A 19,277-nucleotide genomic window follows, 5' to 3' on the forward strand; every position below is an offset into this window, starting at 1 on the left:
TGTCTTTAATTTTTAGTATTTTTCCATCAGTACTGCAATGTTATTTTATGGTTTTTTGTTTGTTTCACATGTGTTTATCTTGACAAATTTTTAAGTACCTTTAAAGCAGTTTATCTTGTCGTTTGTCTCCCCTATACATATACATATCAGTACAACACTAGGCTGATGAGGTGGTTTATTTATTTGTTTATTTTACTTAAAAAAATTTTTTTTGAGACAGGGTCTTGCTGTGTATGTGTAGTTCAGACTGGCCTTGAATTATGTAGGCTAACCTGGCCTCGAACTCACAGCGATCCTCCTGCCTCAGCCTCCCCAGTGCTGGCATTACAGGAGTGCACCACCACACTCAGGGTGTTTTTTTTTGTATAAGAAGTAGTAAAATGTATTTGTTATTGAGGAGAGTAGTTGATGGCATCTGCTTCATGTAAAGCTCTGTAGTTTACCTCTCACCTCTGGTTTGACATGTATTATTTTTACACTCTTGACTGACTTTATTCTCATTTTAAGAAATAAATGATGATAGTATTATTAATGGTGGAAGTCTGAATAATGACAATTAATAAATAGATGTTAGAATTCCATTTCTGTTTTCCTTGATTGGGGGAGAGCTGAAATAAGTTGTTAATGCAACTTAGAATTGTTGACATCATTTTCAGCAATTATTGAATTCATGCAATGGCAGATAGAATTTTTAAAAACAAAACCTTAAAAATAACTTCAGTAAGTTTTGCTTTGTGCCTCTATTGGATACCACTTACATATTAAATTTCTGGTCTTAATATGATGTTCGTTTTATGTAATCTTCACAAGAACACCGAATTATAGAAATTATTATATTCATCTTTCAAATGAGCAGTTGTCTTCAACAGAGTTAATAATTAAGATACAACTAAAGAGTGCCAATGCCGGGATTTCAAATTTTGTCTCAACAGTAGAAGTAATAGATTACATATTGTGAAATCATTTGTAGTTTTTTTTTTTAAATTTTCGCATACTGGCTTTTATTTTTATTTGGGTATTTTCCCCTTCCAGAATCCGCCAAACCCACCTGTATCACCAGGAAAATCTGCAAGTGATACCATCAGCAATAATAATATGGCCTATAGGTAAGAGTTATAATCAGCTTTTCTGGTTTTTAAATAATAGTAAGGGTCTGATTTTCTTTATTTAGTAGAAAACTCTTGTAATCATACATATTTATATATAGATAACTGTTACACTGGTTTGAGAATATTTCCTTTTTCTGCTTTGTTGCATTGTTTATCTGTAGTTATTACTTCTGGTGATTTATCATAAGACTTTGGTTACTGCGTTGTTCTTTAACCTCACATCATGAGTAGTATTCTCAAATAATTGAGAAATGCTGTTGTAAGAAAGACTACTGTCTGTGTATGATTAGAACTTTCATTTGGTCTTCAGGTTAAGTATTAATAATATTAGAATATAATATTAGAATATAAAAGACTGTTCCCTAATGCCACAGGCCCCAGCGCTTAGAAGTTTGCATGTGGTCTGTGCCTTGTTGTGTTTGCTTGTGGTTTAGGGTTGTGAAACCCAAATCTAGCCACTGCTTTTCAGCTATAGGCCAGTGTTTTTTCTCTATGTCGGTAGTTGTTCCCTAGAATACATGTCAATTGATTATTTGATTTTTATTTCATAGAAATGCAAGCACAGTAAGACAGATGTTGGAGTCTAAAAGAAATGTAGGTGAGAATGCACCACCGTCTTTTCAAACTCCTGTGAATACAGGTAACATTTTTAACAAAATTTTTTTTCTTATTTATTAAAGGCTTTGGTTCTTTTACATTCTTTTGAGTTTGAAATGGACTAGAAAAGTGAGCACATTGCTGTAAGTACAAAATATTACTAAAGTTTTCAGATCACAAGTATACATTAAAATATAGATATTAAAATTTCTGACTATTTCTCTCTCAGATTTTCTTGTTTCCAGATCCTTTTACAGTCTTAAAACTTAAGAACCCCAGGGTGCTTTTTTAAAAATGAGTTATTACAATTCATACTATTAATTTAAGTTAAAAAATTTTATTCATTGAAGATTGATAATAAATCTGTAAGGTATGACACAGACAACATTATTTTGTGAAAAATAGCTTTATTTTTCAAGATTAAAAATACCAGTGAAATACTGGCTTTCAATTTTATAAATCTCTGTTTTGCTTAAGATGTTAGAACACTTAAAGATAGTTATAGGCCTATATCTATATCTACTTTCAGTCTCTTGCTTTTGAGGGGAGGCAGAGGAGACACAGGATCATGCATATAGTTCAGGCCGGCCTCATTTTCATGATTCCCCTGCCTCAGCCTCCCAAGTGCTAGGATTACAGTTGTAACACCAAAGTTTGTTTCATTGTATTAATTTGGCTGAAGTATATGAACAAAAGCCATCCACATACAAGGATGTAGATGGAAGATGGCGAACCTTTTTAGGTAACTGGATATTTGGGATTTTTTTTTTAGACAGAGTCTCCCCATATGGTTCAGGCTTGGTGTTAAACTCATTGTGTAGCCCAGGCTGGCTTCGAACTCTTGCCTTTCAAATCCTGGTATTACAGGCAGGCAGCACCATGCCTCGCCTGGACATTCTTCTTTGATACTGCCAAGTAGTTTAAAATTAGTGCAAAGTGGAATCTGAAACCACACTAATGAACTTTTCTCATTGAATTTTCTAGGTCATTCTTTTAAGTAAAAATGGTTGTCCATGAAAAAGGCTGCTGATTTAGCTTTTCCTTGATTCAGTTATCCTGTTTCGGCTTGCAGCTGTATTTTGTTTTATATCACCTGTTTTTTTTTATAGTGCTTATTTCTTTACACAGTAGAGTAAAATATCTACTGAAGTATTGTGATACAGTAAAATTAACAGTTTTTACTGCTTCATTATCAATATTTTTAACTGAAACCGACTTTTGTTTTTAACTAAAAGCATAGGGTGTTGAAGATTGTGGTGACAGTATAGTACCACTCCACTACCTTGATTTTTGTACACTTTTTCTTCATGGTTTCATTTTTCAGAATTTCATTTACTTGTGGTATTAAAATATTAAATGGAAATTTTCAGGAATAATTCATAACTTTTATTATAGTATATTGTTAAAATTGTTCTACGTATTTTTTTTTAAGATTGCAAAATGACTATTTTATTTTTTTCTCATTGAATTTATTGGTACATTTTAGGTATACAGTATAGTTCCGTTCATCATTGGGATCTTGTACCTTTATATGACAGGTCTTTGTTCTCATTTTTTCCCCTTGTCCCTGCCCTCCCTTCACTCCCTCCTCCCTTCCCTATTGTTCTACATATTATTATTACTGTTAGTCTTTTACTGTGCCTAGTTTATAAATTAAACTATATCATAGGTGTATTTGTATAGTCATGTGCTGCATAGTATCATTTCAGTCAAGGATGAACTACATAGAAGACAGTTGTTTTGTAAGATTGTAATGGAGCTGAAAATTCTTATCACTTGGTAAAGTTGTAGCCCTTGTAACTAACATACCTCAACACATTACTCATGAGTTTTATGTTGATATTGATGTAAACAAATCTACAACACTTTCAGTTTTTTAAAGTATAGCACACAGAATTATATACATAATACTTAATAAGTGTTAACTAATTTATGTGTTTATATAATTTTCGTTGCAATTTAAAATGTATTCCTTATTTTAAAAGTTTTCTATAAAATAGTTTGCTGTGTTATGCCAGCAATAGCCTCATAAATCCCATATCTAAGAGACCACATTGAATAATTTTACTTACACCATTCAGGTTTATGTAAGTGCACTCTTGTGATTGCACCACAATGAAATTGCTTACCTACATATTTCTTAGTGCATCCTTGTTAAGCAACACCTGGGGGGATAAGTGTTTGTAGAGTTCACTACTGTTTGTGGGCCTTGACATCCACTGAGAATCTTGGAAAGTATCTCCTATTATTTAAGGAGGACTACTGAAGTAGGGCATCAGCAGTTCTCCTCACTGTTATTTTTGCTTTGTCATTACAAATGTCCCTAAAATGAAAATAATTTTGACATTGCAAACTCTCTATAAGAGTCTCAGTAAACCACAGGTTTGCTTGCCTGGATCACACTCTGGACTAGTGTATCTGTGATTTTGGAAAGAATATAAACAAATGAAGAACAAATTTAGTTATATATGTCAAACCCATTTCAATGAGAATAAGCACAATGAGTAGAATCAAAATTACTATAAATCTCTTACAAATAGCACTTTTCTTTTCTTTTCTTTTTGGTGTATGGTCTCTCATTTTTTAATCCACCCTATTCTTCACTCATTATTATTTTCTATATCATCTAATGTCAAAAGCATGTCAGTAGAGGTATCCCCGACTAATTAGTTCCTTTTGTACAAAACTCAGTAGAACTCAATCCACATGCACAGATTTCACATGATCCCAGTGATAAACTGTGATGTGTCAGTTTATCTGCAACTCATGAATGGCCAAGACTATAGAGTTCCTATTTATGTTTATATATTGTTCCTGTTACAGGCCACTGTAATATTTTTAATGTTTCAAAAATATTTGTTCATTTTTATATGGTTGGACTTTAATGCTGTTTGTTATTCCAGTTAGTTATTCTGAAGTGATTGTAGTAATTTTCAAAGTACTGGTATAGTAGTTCTCCATGTTACCTTTAAATCATGTGCCATTTTCATAATATACAGATGTACAGATAAAAATGTAATTGTAAGAATTCCCAGAATATAAATCTAGGAAAATTCTCCTTATGTTACTGTATATAACAATGAATTTGCATGTGTAATGACACATAAGGCATAACTTATAAGGCATAACTTATGGTTGCTATCTAAGACTTGCTTTTTTCTTCCTTACAGTATCTTCAGCCAATCTTGTTACTCCTCCAGCAGTTGTCACTAGTCAACCTAAACTGCAGAATCCAGCAACCTCGGGCTCTCAGACAGCAACACCAGTTCTTCCTGCACCCAATACAGCTACAGTAGTTGCAACTACTCAGGTGCCTACTGGAAATCCTCCACCTACAATTTCTTTACAACCTTTGCCAGTGATTTTGCATGTTCCTGTTGCAGTATCCTCCCAGCCTCAGCTTCTACAGAGCCATCCAGGGACTTTAGTAACCAATCAACCATCTGGCAATGTTGAATTTATTTCTGTGCAAAGCACACCTACAGTGAGTGGTCTTACCAAAAATCCAGTATCTTTGCCATCCTTGCCAAATCCCTCTAAACCAAACAATGTTCCTTCTGTGCCCAGTCCTAATATTCAAAGGAACTCGCCTGCCAGTGCTGCACCATTAGGAACAACACTTGCTGTACAAGCAGTCCCAACAGCACACTCTATTGTGCAAGCCACAAGGACTTCTTTACCTGCAGTTGGCCCATCAGGACTCTATAATCCATCAAATAATCGAGGTCCTATACAGATGAAAATTCCAATTTCTGCTTTTAGTACTTCATCTTCTGCAGAACAAAACAGCACTACCACTCCAAGAATTGGTAAGTCATTATATTGGTTTAGTAATAGAAGTGCAAGCATGTTATTGACTTTTAGGTGATTCAGCTTTTTTTTTTTTTTTTTAAATGGCTAGTATTATTGAAAGATTAGCGTAAATAGGATTTCCTTGAGATTATTTTTAGTGATTTTCTAGATACCTAAGAGAATGTTTTTAAATTAAAGTTTGAGAGAGGTGTTTTTTTTTATTGAAATATATTTGCACAACTTTTATGGGATGCATTATGATAATCTGATACATGTATGCAATGTGTCATAACAAAATCAGGTTAATAAACCCTTTCATCTCTTCAAAGGTTATTTTTTTTTTAATTTAATTTTTTTTGTACTGGTATTTCAACCCAGGGCCTAATACTGAGCTACATCCCCGGTCCATTACTTTTAAGAGACAAGATCTGACTAAGACGCCCAGGATAAGCACAAGCTTCTGGTCCTCCTGCCTTAACCTCTGAGTGTTGGGATTATAGGCACATGCCATCACACATAGCTTAATGGTTAATTATATTTATGAGTTGGGCATTTCATGCTCTTCTAGTCATATTGAAATATGTCATAGATTGTTTTAACCAGTAGTTACTCTTCTGTGCTATAGAAAATCAAAATTTCTTCTATCTTAACTGTGTTTGGTATCCCTTACTGGATTGTCTTGAATGTCCTTCCTTCTGTCTGAAAGGAGGATTATTATGAGGAGAAAGTTGCATTTTATTTTATCTTTTAGTTCTTTTCCTAATTTTGGTCAGTTTTTAATTTACTTTATAGCAGTACTATGAATTTTATTATATACTTGCTAGGGATGTCTAAATAGAATAAGTACATTTTAAGTCTCTAATTGGAATAGTATGTGCTTGCAAGAGAACAATAAAAAACATGTATCTTTCCTACCCATTGAGAGAAGTCTGTTGTACATTGCTCGTGTCTTCTAAATTTGAACAATTTAAAAATAGGTTCTTCCATCTCTGATTTACTACAAAATACCTGATTTCTTCTTGTTCTCTATTTCCCCCCATGGGATATATGACTGTTTGTATTTTACTTAGAAATAATGAAAAAAAGAGAACTTGGAAAAAAAAAAAGATTTAAAAAAATTGGGCCAGGGATTTAGCTCAGTGGTTCTGCCTCCTGCCTCACAAGGACAAGGTTCCAAGTTCGATTCCCATACCAAAAATAACTTGATTGTACCTGTATTTAAAAATGCAGAAGCTATGTCTTTCTTTTCCTAGAAAGTGCACATTTTGTATGCATTCTTGAACTTACTATTTTTTTTTTTCATTTCTGATTTCACATTTATTCTTGCTAACTTTAGAAGCCAAATAATAATGGGGCAATATCATGTATATAATGAAATTTTTGCAATCGTTTTCGTAATTGATGTAGTAAGTAGCCATTACATACAAAGCATTTTAATATACAAAATTAAAGTTACCTTTTTTTCCCTTCTTTTTCTGCACAGCTGGGAATAGAACTCAGTCCTCATGCTAGACAATAAAATTATTTTTTAAGTAGACACAACACTCCTTATTTTTTATTTGTCATGTAGTAATTAGTGTGCTTATTCTGTGTTCTCTTATATAAAAGTGATGGCGTTTCACAGAATTGTCAAGAAACTGAATGGTGGATCAAATCTAATACTGAGCTAAAGTTGAATATCACCCTCATACAGTGAACATCTGGGATAAGAATAAACTTGACATTCTGTATGAAAATGAAACTACATTAATTTAATAAACTTCAATTTAAATGTTTGTATAGTACAATAACAGTGTTAGCATTAGGTGATTTCACATTATTTCTTAGTCACTGTTTCATGTTTGCAATACAAAAGAGGATTCCTACTTTTTTTTTTTTAATTTTATTGAGTTTATTGGTACATTTTAGGGATACAGTACAGTTACATTCATTGTTGGGATCTTGTACCTCCACATGACAAGTCTTGATTCTCATTTTTTCCTCTTACCTCTGCCCTCCCTTCACCCCCTCCTCCCCTCCCCATCTACAAACACTTTATTTTCATCTTTTCATTCTCTCACATTTTTTTCTTTTCCCTTTTTGTTCTTCCCCTACCCATCCCACCTTCCCTACACCTTTAGCTTCTTTCTTCCCATTTCTAAATGTCAGTAATCTTATTAGAATCTTATGCATTGTTGCAGATTATTCACACCAGGGAAACTATTTGGTATTTACACATGTGTGACTTATTTATTTCACTTAGGAGTATATCTTCAATATGTATCCATTTTCCTATGAATGAATCTATTTTAAGAGGATTCCTACTTTTAACAGATCAGTGCACAAGATTTTGGGGAGGAGATTCTTCCATTTTTCTCCAGTTTCTTTTTCTTGTAATTTTAGTGTTTTTTGGTCAAATGATTTATGATGGGCATTGTTTTAATTTGATTTTATAATTTGTCCTCTTTGTGAAGTTTTGAAGTGAAGTTCACAATGTTTTAAATTCCTGGTCTCCTGATAAGATATATTCCAAAGTATAGTATTTTCCTACAATACCAGTCCCTAAAAAGAAAGTTTAATATTATGAATGCCTGTCCTCTGATGACTTCTACAAATACCAGATTTATAATTTCATCTTTTTGTTCTCTGAAAATTTTTATGTTTTTTTATTTTTTGAGACAGGGTCTCACTATGTAGTTGAGACTGATCTGGAACTCACTATGTAGACGAGGCTGGTCTTGAACTCACAGTGATCCTCCTGCCTCAGCCTCCTGAATGCTGGGATTACAGGCGTGCGACACCATGCCTGATTCTCTAAAAATTTTTATGAACATTTGACAGGACAAAAAGAGTATATTCCAAAATTACCTAGTTGTTTCACTCCTTTAGCAGTAATGCGTCATTCTTTTTCAAATTTATTTACAGTGTATGATTAATAGCTTCCATAATTATTAATCTCAGTGTAACATTCTACTTTTGAGATAATTTTTATATTTTAGCATGTGTACTTAACACATTCATATTTACATTAGATATATAGATTTTCAAGTTTTATTTAATTTATAGCTAAAATGAATTATTATATAATAAGATTAAATGACAATTTTGTATGTTTTCATAATGTTAGACTGAATTAGAAGAATATATAGACTGAATGTGCATAATTTCATGGGTGCCATAAATTACATTAAAATATATATTTGGTTGTTTAATCTTCTAAAAGCCTTTGTTAACATCCAGTGGCAAATTTCTGCTGAATGTGAAAGTTGAAGCTAAACTCCGTATTCCTGTTGTGAAGTTATATAATTAAAGGTTATATAATTAAATTTTTCCAATCCTGTGCTTCCAGAGGTTTTCTTTATTTATATAGTATATAACTAAACTACATATATTTCTATATATTTTATTACAGTTCACTATATTAGGTAATCTAAGTCAAAATTTTCTGTTTATTGTGAAGTCAGTGTCCTCCTGGAAGCTGTTTTGGAAATTTAGGGCTCAGATTATAGTTATTTTTTTCATTCATGAGATATTGAGTTGTCTGTGTTGTTCTAAGGTCCTTTGGATACACAGAAATGAATAGAGTAGTCCCTGTGCTTATCAAGCTTGCAATCAGATAGGGAACTTGTACATTGAATAAGTATTGTAAATGTGATGAGTATTAAGAAATGCTGTATTCTTTGAGAAGATATGAGAGGACATGGGATGTCTGGGAAGGTATATAAAAATGAACAAAAAGTGGGGAAAAGGAAGTTAATAGTTTTTTGAGGAGAAGGAGTATGACACTTATGAATACTGGCTGCAATGTAGAAAATGGTTTGAAGGAGATAAAAATAGAGAGAAACTTAGATGCTTGCAGTGAACTAGATGAGAAGTGATGGTGTAAAAATGTAAGTTATTCAGGAGATAGAATTGGCAGTGTTTGCTAATTTATTGACAAAAGTTTAACTCATGAGAGAAATGTTAAATTCAGATAACTTAGGTTTCTTAAGACTTTGCTAAGTAGACTTCAATGGAAATGTAGACTTCAAGGAAATGCTGATTTGGGGGAGAGTTATATAGAATTGATTTAGAACTCAGATCTCATCAAACAACTCTTGTTTCAAGAGTACAAGAAAATGAATTTAAACAAAACTTCTTCAGCTTTTATTTGCTTTGAGTTTGTTCAGTGACAGAGTTGAATGAAGATTTTGCCTTCCATTTCTATTCATACAGCAGTTATCCCAGACCTACTGAGGGAATACTACAGATTTATACTCCTGTAAAATATTGTTATGACTATGGTAAAAATGTGGAATTGGTTAAGAGTGACCTGTGTTACATGAAATGATCTTTGAAGGATAAGATAGAAATATGGCCCAAATTACAGGCGGATTTGGAGTTAAATTTGATTTTATGTCCTGGCCAATTTTGTTGATAGATTGATAAATTGATTTATAAATTTTTACTTTTAGAAATCATATGAAATAGATGGTAAACTTGAAGAAAAGGAAAAATATGTATTGAAACTGTAAAATGTTACATTAAATCAAAGAAAAAGTTCTGTAATAGAGGGCATAGTAATTGAAAATCTAAAATAAATATTACCACAGTTCTCTGAGTAATTAACTCATTGCCCTGAGACTAGTCAGAATCATGTTGGATAGCAGAACAATTGGTTTTGGAAAATGTTTATGTGTGACATATTATTAAGCAGTCTGAATCTTGAGGAATTTTTGTATGAGAATATTACAACAGAAAATAAAAATGAAACCCTCACTACTTTTCATGTAAAGTTACCTTTTGATTTTGTTTGAAAATCACAGTGAGTTTCAAATCTAAATGAATATTTTTTAACATTGCATATAAAAAAATTTGATATTTTGGTAATATTATCACCACATTTTAGAGATAACACTCCAGTATGTAAGATCACTAACTTAGAATTAGCTTTGTTAAATAGTCTTGAGGAACTTCAAAGTCCAAAACACATGCTCATTCATATTATGTGATATAATTTTAAGATATTTCAATATATTCTTTCTACAGAAAGAATTTAAATAATTCTGAAAATTGTTAAGGGTTTTCTGTTTACCTTTCCTTAGACTACCTCCTTTTAATAGGTGGATACTTACCCTACTTGAGTTTTAAAATGTCAAATTATATATGTAGTATGGAAAGACCTATCTTTGTTTAAACAAACATGATTTCTTCTGTGTGTGTTCCAAACATTTACAAATAAATGGAATGATGTATTTTAAACAAGAAAATTTTGTCTCAGAAAGAAAAGATGGAATGTTTAAGCTAAACACTTGATAATGTATCTAGCTGTACTACAAAAGAGGAAAAGGCATATTTGATAAAATTTAATACCTTTTTTCCCACACTCCTTTAAAAATTAGGACAGAATCATACATGATTTGTTTTTTCATGCTGTTCTGGAATAACAATTTTTTACAAATTTTATTTAAATTTAACTTATCGGTACATTCTAGGTAGACAGTACACTTACATTCATTACTGGGATCTTGTACCTTTATGTGACAGGTCTTGGTTCTCATTTTTTCCCCTTGTCCCCGCCCTCCCTTCACCCCCTATTTTCCCTTATTCCCCTTTCCCTATCCTTCTCTCTGTCCCTACACCTTTGGTCCTTTTCTTCCTATTGGAATAACAATTTTTTTAACCACAACTTATACAAATTAATTAAAAATGAATGAAGAAATAAAATAATTTGTAATTGAACTGCTAAAAAATACTGTAGTATGGAAGGAAGAATTATATTTTGTTTAGCTGTTTTCTTGATGTTAGAGGACTAAAGTTAAGTATGTTTTAAATTATTTTCCTAAGTATTCCTTGAGATAGAATTTAAATTTCTTGAGTCAGTGAGTAGATGAAGTTTTTCTTCTGTATTATAAATTTTCTAGCAGCGATCTATGCCATTTACATATGTTAAAATAGTTGGAATAAATTACCCGAATTATTGTATGTACAGCAGCCTAACCTTTTACATAATGTAGATGGTTTTTAAAAATGTCTTTTTTTTTTTCCTTCTCAGAAAACCAGCCAAACAAACCAATGGATGCTTCTGTTAATAAGAAAGCAACTGATAGTACAGCACAGGTAATGATTTTCCCTTCTACTTCAAAGTAAAGTTCTTATTATAGCCCAAAGAACAACAGACTTTCATCAGTAGTCTCTGATACAATGAAAATTAATTGTTCTTTTACAACTGTCCATTTTCTCACAGCTTCTCTTTAATGCTTCACAAGAATTGAGTTTCTTTGCCTATCATTTTGCTGAGATAATATTAGTTGATTATATTACTAACTGGTTGGATCATATAATTGACAGTTCATTTGCCTTCATGTACTGTAAAGATTCACTGTACATCACATAAATTTTCTCCAAGCCCTTCTTTTTGAGAGTATCTCTGTGGCCTACCCCCATGCCGTTCCACTCTTCCTTGCCCATCGCCAACCCCCATCATCATGTTAGTTTTCTCAAAGGTAAACTTTTGGGGAAAGAAGTTTTTTTCTCTCTGATAGTTTATTATTAGCACTTAACCAGTCTTGGTATTTTTCATTAAATCTTAACTTCCCAGTAATAGAGTAACTGCTTTTTTCTTGATAGTATTCTTCCCAATTTTTCTATATTGCTTTAGATATAGTAGATTTGTAGCAAGGTCATTAATATTTATTTTCTTTCTTTTTAATTGTTTCAAGAAACTCAGGTATTATATCTAGTAGTTTGAATTTTGCAAATTAAAACCCTAATTATTTGGAGTCGATTCAGAATATGTCAGTATAAATGATGAGTATCATTTATTAAGTGGTTAGCATGTGTCCTGTGTAGTGCTAAGCATTTTATATACATGTATGGGTTAATCCTCACAATAGCTTCAACATCCATATCTTAGAAATGGAGGAAGTTACTTTTTAACACAAAGGCACAAAATTTAGTTTTTTTTTACTTCAGAGTCCTACTTCAGTAGATGTCCTTCTTTTGTCACTATTCTATGGTTTTTAAAGTGTATTTTCAGAGTTGGGGGGGTTCTTGGTTGATTTGGAACAGAGGTTGACTGGTTAAAGTTGATATTGATTTATGGTATATCATGCCATACTATATCTCTTCTTTTTTAGGGAATAAAGTAAAACAGATATTTTGTAACCTAATTCTGTCTTGAAAGAGATTGCCTTTGAGGTTTTGATGAATTACTAATTGATAGTTTAGAAATAACGTTTCAAGTGCCAGGAAATGAATGATGCTTGTATTCAGTCTCACAACACTTAAAACATCTAATCACTTCAGTAGTTCTATTAAAGTTATATGAATTTTTTTAAAAGTCTGGAATTTCTTTTCAAAATATTTGAAAGTTGTCTTTTTATGGCAGGAATTTAACTCATGTCTTAGGGCATTTCCTCGACATACTGTTTTATCACATAAATCCATTTAGGGATTCACAGTGAACCAAGGTGTTCATTATTTGTCTTTCTCTTCCCTGTTAACACATTTTTCCTTTATACCTGCCAAGTTCCTTTGCATAACGCAGCTGTTTTATTTTTCAGAGTGGAAAAGCCACTGGTAGTGATTCAGGTGGTGTCATTGATCTCACAATGGATGATGAAGAAAGTGGATCTTCACAAGGTACTTGAATAGTAATGATATTAAGGAATGCTTTGCTGTCATTTTTTCTTCTTAATGTACTACAATCTTCTGTGAAGACAGATTTCTAGAGCATTACGTTTGGTGTATTTTTATCTTGTTTAAAATGAGTTTCTAAAATTAGAATTAAAAAGTAGAAATCAATTCTTGAAAGAATATGAGCAAGGTATAGAGGAAAATAACAGGAGAATATTTAGTTGATGGAGCACTTTCTATTTTAGTGTATGTTATTTTACTTGATCCTTGCAATAAATTTGTCATACTCTTTTTAGAGTTGAAGGAACTTACTGTATTTAGAGAGGATGTGTAAGAATCATAAGGGTCGTAGTAATCAAATCTAGGTCTTCTGACTCAACATTAAAAGTTCTTTCTTTTAATATGGGTGTGTGTGTGCACCTTCTGTAGATACTTCTAAGTATGTAAATATCTAATTTTGGTTCTTTGAGTTAATTTCTTTAGCATTTTGTAAATAAATATGAAAACACACTGAAAATTCTCAGTGTCCTGAGGTATAGTATTTAGAAAGTTATTGGATAAATATTAAACTATATTCCATTCTTCTCTATTGTTAATAGATATTCTATTAAAAGTTCCATAGTTAAATATTCTTGAGAAATACTGAGCTAAAATCTAATGGGTTTTTTTTTCTTAGACTTCTCTAAACCTTTATTATGCTATAGCATTTATAGTATAAAGTCTATAGTTATGTTCAGAATATAAAACATGTCACAGAATTACTTGACTTTACAAACTGTTACGTATGTATCTATAAAACTCTAGTAGTAGTGATGCATTCAAAAAACCTAGTAAGGTCAGATGGTTAAGTAAGTTGATAACCCTTGAACTTTTAAGAACTAAAGATGGTAGAAGTAGTCATATTTTAGTTTGTTTTAGAAAGTTAATAGCTTTATAATTGATTATGTAATAATAAGATATTTTTGTTTCATTTTGTTTTTTCTGGGATACAAAATACAGTTGGGAAATTTATGTCATACATCAGTATTGAACTCACACCAATATGATTATTCTCTTAAGAGTTTTACATTATCTGTATTGCTTTCACTATTTTCTTATGGGCATATTTCACTATAATGAATCCCTAGGGAAGAAAATTAATTTAGGTTATTTTTGAGAGGACATAGGCAGAGCTGATTCTGGATTAAAATGTAAAGTAAGCAAGCTTATTTGCCTTGCTGTGGCTGTTTCACTTTCTGTCATCCAGGTCTTCTGGGTGCTTTTTGCATTGTCCCATCTTTGGGTTTCTCTCTAAATTCTTCCATTTTAAAGTACATTGTTCTTCTCTGACACCAAAAGTATCAGGTTCTAAAGTTTTAACTTTTATTTACATTTTAGTGTTGAATTCCATAGGACAGAAGTCTATGAGCATCATTATAGATGGAAAGTCTTTGGGCTCATATCATTTATTGTGTTATAGTGGTTTAAGGGATTTGTCTGAGGTTCAAACATTTATTGCACAGGCTTTTTTTTTTTGGTATTGGGGATCGAACTTGGGACCTTGCGCTTGCCAGGCAGAGGGTGGAACCACTGAGCCAAATCCCCGGCCCTATTACATAGGCTCTTGAAGACCTTTTTATTAGACTAGACATTGTATGTATATTTTAAGGATGAGATAATAATGATAAAGTAGCCATTTGTATTAGCAAACAAACACAACACTGAATAGTTGAAATACAAAATCTCAGTGAAAACATCAATTTATAGTACTTGGTTAGGAGGATGTGTGATACAAGTATGTAGATAACAAACTAGTTTAGTTGACATGATAGTATAGTGATCCAGAAATAATTTCTTTAATTTAAAAAAAAAAGGTGAATTCCTGTAAATGTGAATGACAATCTTTTAGAAGAAACAGTGAAAATATTTAAATAGCTTCTGGCTTGGTTTTCAAATCAGCAAAAATACATCTCTAATGAAATCAGAAAGAAATTATTCAAATAGCCATAGTTAAATGTGGTGCCTAAGTGGCAGGTAAAAATAAAATTCATCCATAAAGGAAAGACCTGTGTTTTGTTAAGTGTTCTGTATCATTAATCATAATATCTTACTTTTAATTACCAGACTCCAAAAAAGTCAGTCACACTCCTGTATCAACCATGGGTTCTTCTCAGCCCATGTCTCGACCATTGCAACCCATACAACCAGCACCACCTCTTCAGCCATCTGGGGTGCCAACAAGTGGACCATCTCAAACTACCATACACTTACTACCTACAGGTAAATTTTTAAAATCATTGACTATGCTCTAGTTTTGCCTGCAGAGAATTGTGACTGAGGAATTGAGTGGAAAGATAAGACAGAAAATTAAGAATAATTCTCATTATTACTTTGAAGAAGGTGTTTGTCTTTTTGAATGCAATATAACCTAGTGGTAAGTAGTAGCACTGTAGAGAATTATTACAAAGAAGGCTTAACCTCTGTGTCTTTGTCATCTGCCGCCGTGAAGAGCAGAAATGATGGAGTTTCTCTGGAAGGGCTGGTTAAAATGATGTGTTCTTGGTTGTACAAACCAAGACATTATAATTGATCAAACAAGAAAAATTATTAACAAGAAAATGGTGATTCCTCACACTGTTGTTGGGCCTGGTAGCACTCATCTGTACTCCTGTCTATTTGGAAGGCGAAGTTCAGAGGATCACTTGAGCATGGGAGTTTGAGAACAGCCTGGGCAACAGAGCAAGACCCCATCTTAAACCAAAAAAGTCACATTCTTCTTTTTGAGACAGGTCTTGGTATGTAGTTCAGGCTGGCCTTGAATTCACTATGTAGCCCAGGCTGTCCTCAAACTCAAATAAATCCTTTTTCTGCCTCAGCCTTCCAAAGTGCTGGAATTACAGGCATGTGTTGTTACACCCAGTAAAAAATTACATTATTGTAGCTCCATTGTAAATAAATGTTTAGGACTCATTTTAAAAAATAAATATGTTAACATCACTTGAAGTATGCTCTCTGGAATATAGATGCAAAGAATGCTGGAATAGGGGAGACAGACAAAAATGTGAATTATATTAGGGAACCAGAGACACAGTTGGTTTGGGGGTGGGGTGCAAAAATGTTAATTAAAATAGCCAGCCAGTTTCATGGCCTGTGGGCATAACAGTATATTTTAAGTATATACTTCCTTGAGAGGAGACCTGAAGGGCCAATAATTCCACTCTACTAAGAACAATGTAAAATTGAAGAGGGAAAAATTGTTCTTTTAAGTCACTCCTATAGCAGTCATATCCTTAAATGTAGGTCCTTTTTAAAAAAATGTTCACATGATTGTCATCTAGTCAAACTGAAGAGTGAGAAGGGAATAAGGATTGAGGTACTCTTCTGAAGCTTGGAGTTTAATACTGTTAATTTTGGTTGACTTTGACATTCTTCCCTGCAGAATTACAAAGGAGGCTCATCTCTCTTTCCCTGTTTTCATTTATTTATTTATTTATTTATTTAGGTACCGGGGATTGAACTAGGGTCCTTGCGCTTGCAAGGCAGGCCACCCAACCGCTGAGCTAAATCCCCGGCCCTCTTTCCCTGTTTTAGTTAATTAGATTTTGTATAAGGATAAGTACCATCTAATACTCTTCACTTAGTATAGAATCTTCATTCTTAATACATTTTCTGCTTTGCACTAGCTCCAACCACCGTGAATGTAACACATCGTCCAGTAACTCAGGTGACCACCAGACTCCCTGTACCAAGAGCTCCTGCAAACCATCAGGTGGTTTATACAACTCTCCCAGCACCACCAGCTCAGGCCCCACTGCGAGGAACTGTTATGCAGGCTCCTGCTGTTCGTCAGGTCAATCCTCAAAATAGTAAGAGACCCTTTTCTTATCTAAGGTTCTGAGGTATATGTAATCTCTTCAGCATTTAGTTGAACTAACTTATATTAGTATTAGATTTTGCAAAAAGTTCTTGTAATATATTAAGACTTATTTTTGATACCAGGCATTGAACTCAGGACCTTGAGCTTGTGAGGCAGGCACAGCACCACTGAGCTAAAAGTTTAATCTGTTATACAACATAGTTTTATAGCATAGTTAATAACAGTGAATTGTGTACTTGAGAGTTGGTGATACATATATTAATTAACTTGATTTAGCCATTCCACAATTACATGTATTTCAGAACATAATTTTATACATCTTAAATGTAGTTTTCTCAATTACAGTTTTTAAAATGACCCCCAACATCCTATTACTGATTCACCTTTTTCCCCTTAAGAGAGTTAGAGAAAATTGGACATATGTGCCATATGTTTAACTTTGTTTATGAACTATGCTATCATAGTACTTATTTGATGTTGGTCTGTAATCTGTTGAGACACCCTGTCTAATTAAAGTGGGAATAATCAGTTGTGGCTTAGCCCATATGATAGAAATCATGGTAAAGGATAGCTTCCAGCAGAAGGAAGTCTTAGAAGATACAAAAGTTGGAAATGAAATGACAATGTTAGAGGAAACTTGTAGTTTCCTATATATATTATATATTAGTTGTATGTATGTATATATACATGTATATGAGTAACATGTCATATAAATGTTGTAATATATGGTGTACTATATATACATTAGTAAAATATATACTATATATAATAAAATAAGCACAAGTTTCTGTAAAAGCTGTAGAGTTTAAAGAGAAATAATAAAATGAACCACCCATGAATTCTCAATACTAATGTAACCACTTCTACCATTCTTTTCTGTTGGTCATTCTTTTCTTCACAGTTTTATCAGTTTTATCACCAGTATGCATGTAGCTAAAACAAAAAGTGTACACACACTCACACACACACACACATGATTTAATTTTGAAAAATTTCATAGTGAGGACAAATTTAGCTATGTAAAGAAACTGCAATAATATTATTAGATGACATCTTCAGGAGAAATTAAACTATGTCTCTGGATCATAATTTGGCTTAAGAAAACAGGTTGATAATGATTATGAATGAGTTCTGGAAAACTAGTTTCACCACAATCCAAGGCATCTGGAAGAACTGTAGTTTGAGCCAGATGCTGAATATATGCTTGAAACATTAGATCACTCTAAATTTTCTACTTCTGTCATCTGGGGTATTTTATAACACTTTTCTGTGGTGTGAAATGAGTATCTTTAGCTGGCCTATGGGGCATGGAGAGAAAAAGTCATTAATATAAGACAACGACAACTTTTTGAGCTTTCTATCTTGATTTAAAATGTGAACCAGGAGGGATCTTTATAAAGACAGCTTCCATGTGATGTCTTTTGAGTCACCCTGTTCCTTCTGGCCTGTTTGCCTTCTACATGTATTGCACAAGTGTTGTAGGACTTCTGTTTGTATTCCTCCTACTAGGGATATTAATTTTTTCTGTGTTTGATCTCTGTTCTTGTATTTCATGTTTTCCCTCTTTCTTCATTTTTTTCTTTTACATCAGTGGCACACATTTTCCAGTGGTTACCTTAGAAAGGATTCATGTAGTGTTTTGAGATTTTTTTAAAGTATATTTTTTAAAACACACACACAAACTTGTGCACGTACACACACTAGATTTCTTTATCCCACACTTAATGATAATTTGGCTGAGTGTAGACATCTAGAAATATTTTTCCTTTTGAATTTTAAAAACATTGCTTCATTGGCATCAAGTGTTTAGTCAGTAAGACTAAATTTCCACCAAATTTACAGTAGAATTCTGATGTTTATTCCTTAATTTTCCTTTTAGGTGTTACTGTTCGAGTGCCTCAAACAACCACATATGTTGTAAACAATGGACTAACCCTGGGATCAGCAGGACCTCAGCTCACAGTGCATCACCGACCACCACAAGTGCATACTGTAAATGTTGGTGCTTCACTTTACTAAATTCTCGACTACAAAACGGTCAAACAGTTTTTTAAATTAATTTTATTGGTACACTTTGGATATACATAAAGATCACATTCATCATAGGGAATTTGTACCTGTACATAACGTATCTTAATTCTTCTTTCTTATCCCCATTCTCCTCTCCTCCTTTCAATCCTTCTTCCTCTTCATTTTTGGGCCAGGGATTTAGCTCAGCAGATCCACTGCCTGCCTCACAAGTGTGAGATCCTGGTTTTGATCCCCAGTACCAAAAAAAAAAAAAAAAAAAAAACCAAAAAAAACTTCATTTCTATTTTTTCCCTTCT

General features: G+C 32.8%; 1 protein-coding gene across 7 annotated transcripts in view; it reads left to right on the forward strand.

Moving 5' to 3' along the window:
* Positions 1–19,277, forward strand: part of Atf7ip (activating transcription factor 7 interacting protein) — a 109,024-nt gene that overhangs the window by 79,722 nt on the left and 10,025 nt on the right. For 5 of the 7 annotated variants that reach the window (XM_010638416.3, XM_010638412.3, XM_010638413.3 and 2 more), the window contains exons 7-14: positions 1,033–1,106; positions 1,661–1,749; positions 4,877–5,515; positions 11,512–11,576; positions 13,022–13,100; positions 15,198–15,353; positions 16,757–16,939; positions 18,830–18,948. In XM_010638416.3, the coding sequence (XP_010636718.1) occupies positions 1,033–1,106; positions 1,661–1,749; positions 4,877–5,515; positions 11,512–11,576; positions 13,022–13,100; positions 15,198–15,353; positions 16,757–16,939; positions 18,830–18,948 (1,404 nt within the window). The remainder of the gene's footprint in view (positions 1–1,032; positions 1,107–1,660; positions 1,750–4,876; positions 5,516–11,511; positions 11,577–13,021; positions 13,101–15,197; positions 15,354–16,756; positions 16,940–18,829; positions 18,949–19,277) is intronic. The other 2 variants (XM_010638414.3, XM_010638415.3) reach the window with 1 other exon arrangement.

The sequence above is a fragment of the Fukomys damarensis genome, unplaced genomic scaffold (genome assembly GCF_012274545.1).
Source record: "Fukomys damarensis isolate Sample0158 unplaced genomic scaffold, DMR_v1.0_HiC HiC_scaffold_19, whole genome shotgun sequence".
Classification (NCBI taxonomy): Eukaryota; Metazoa; Chordata; class Mammalia; order Rodentia; family Bathyergidae; genus Fukomys; species Fukomys damarensis.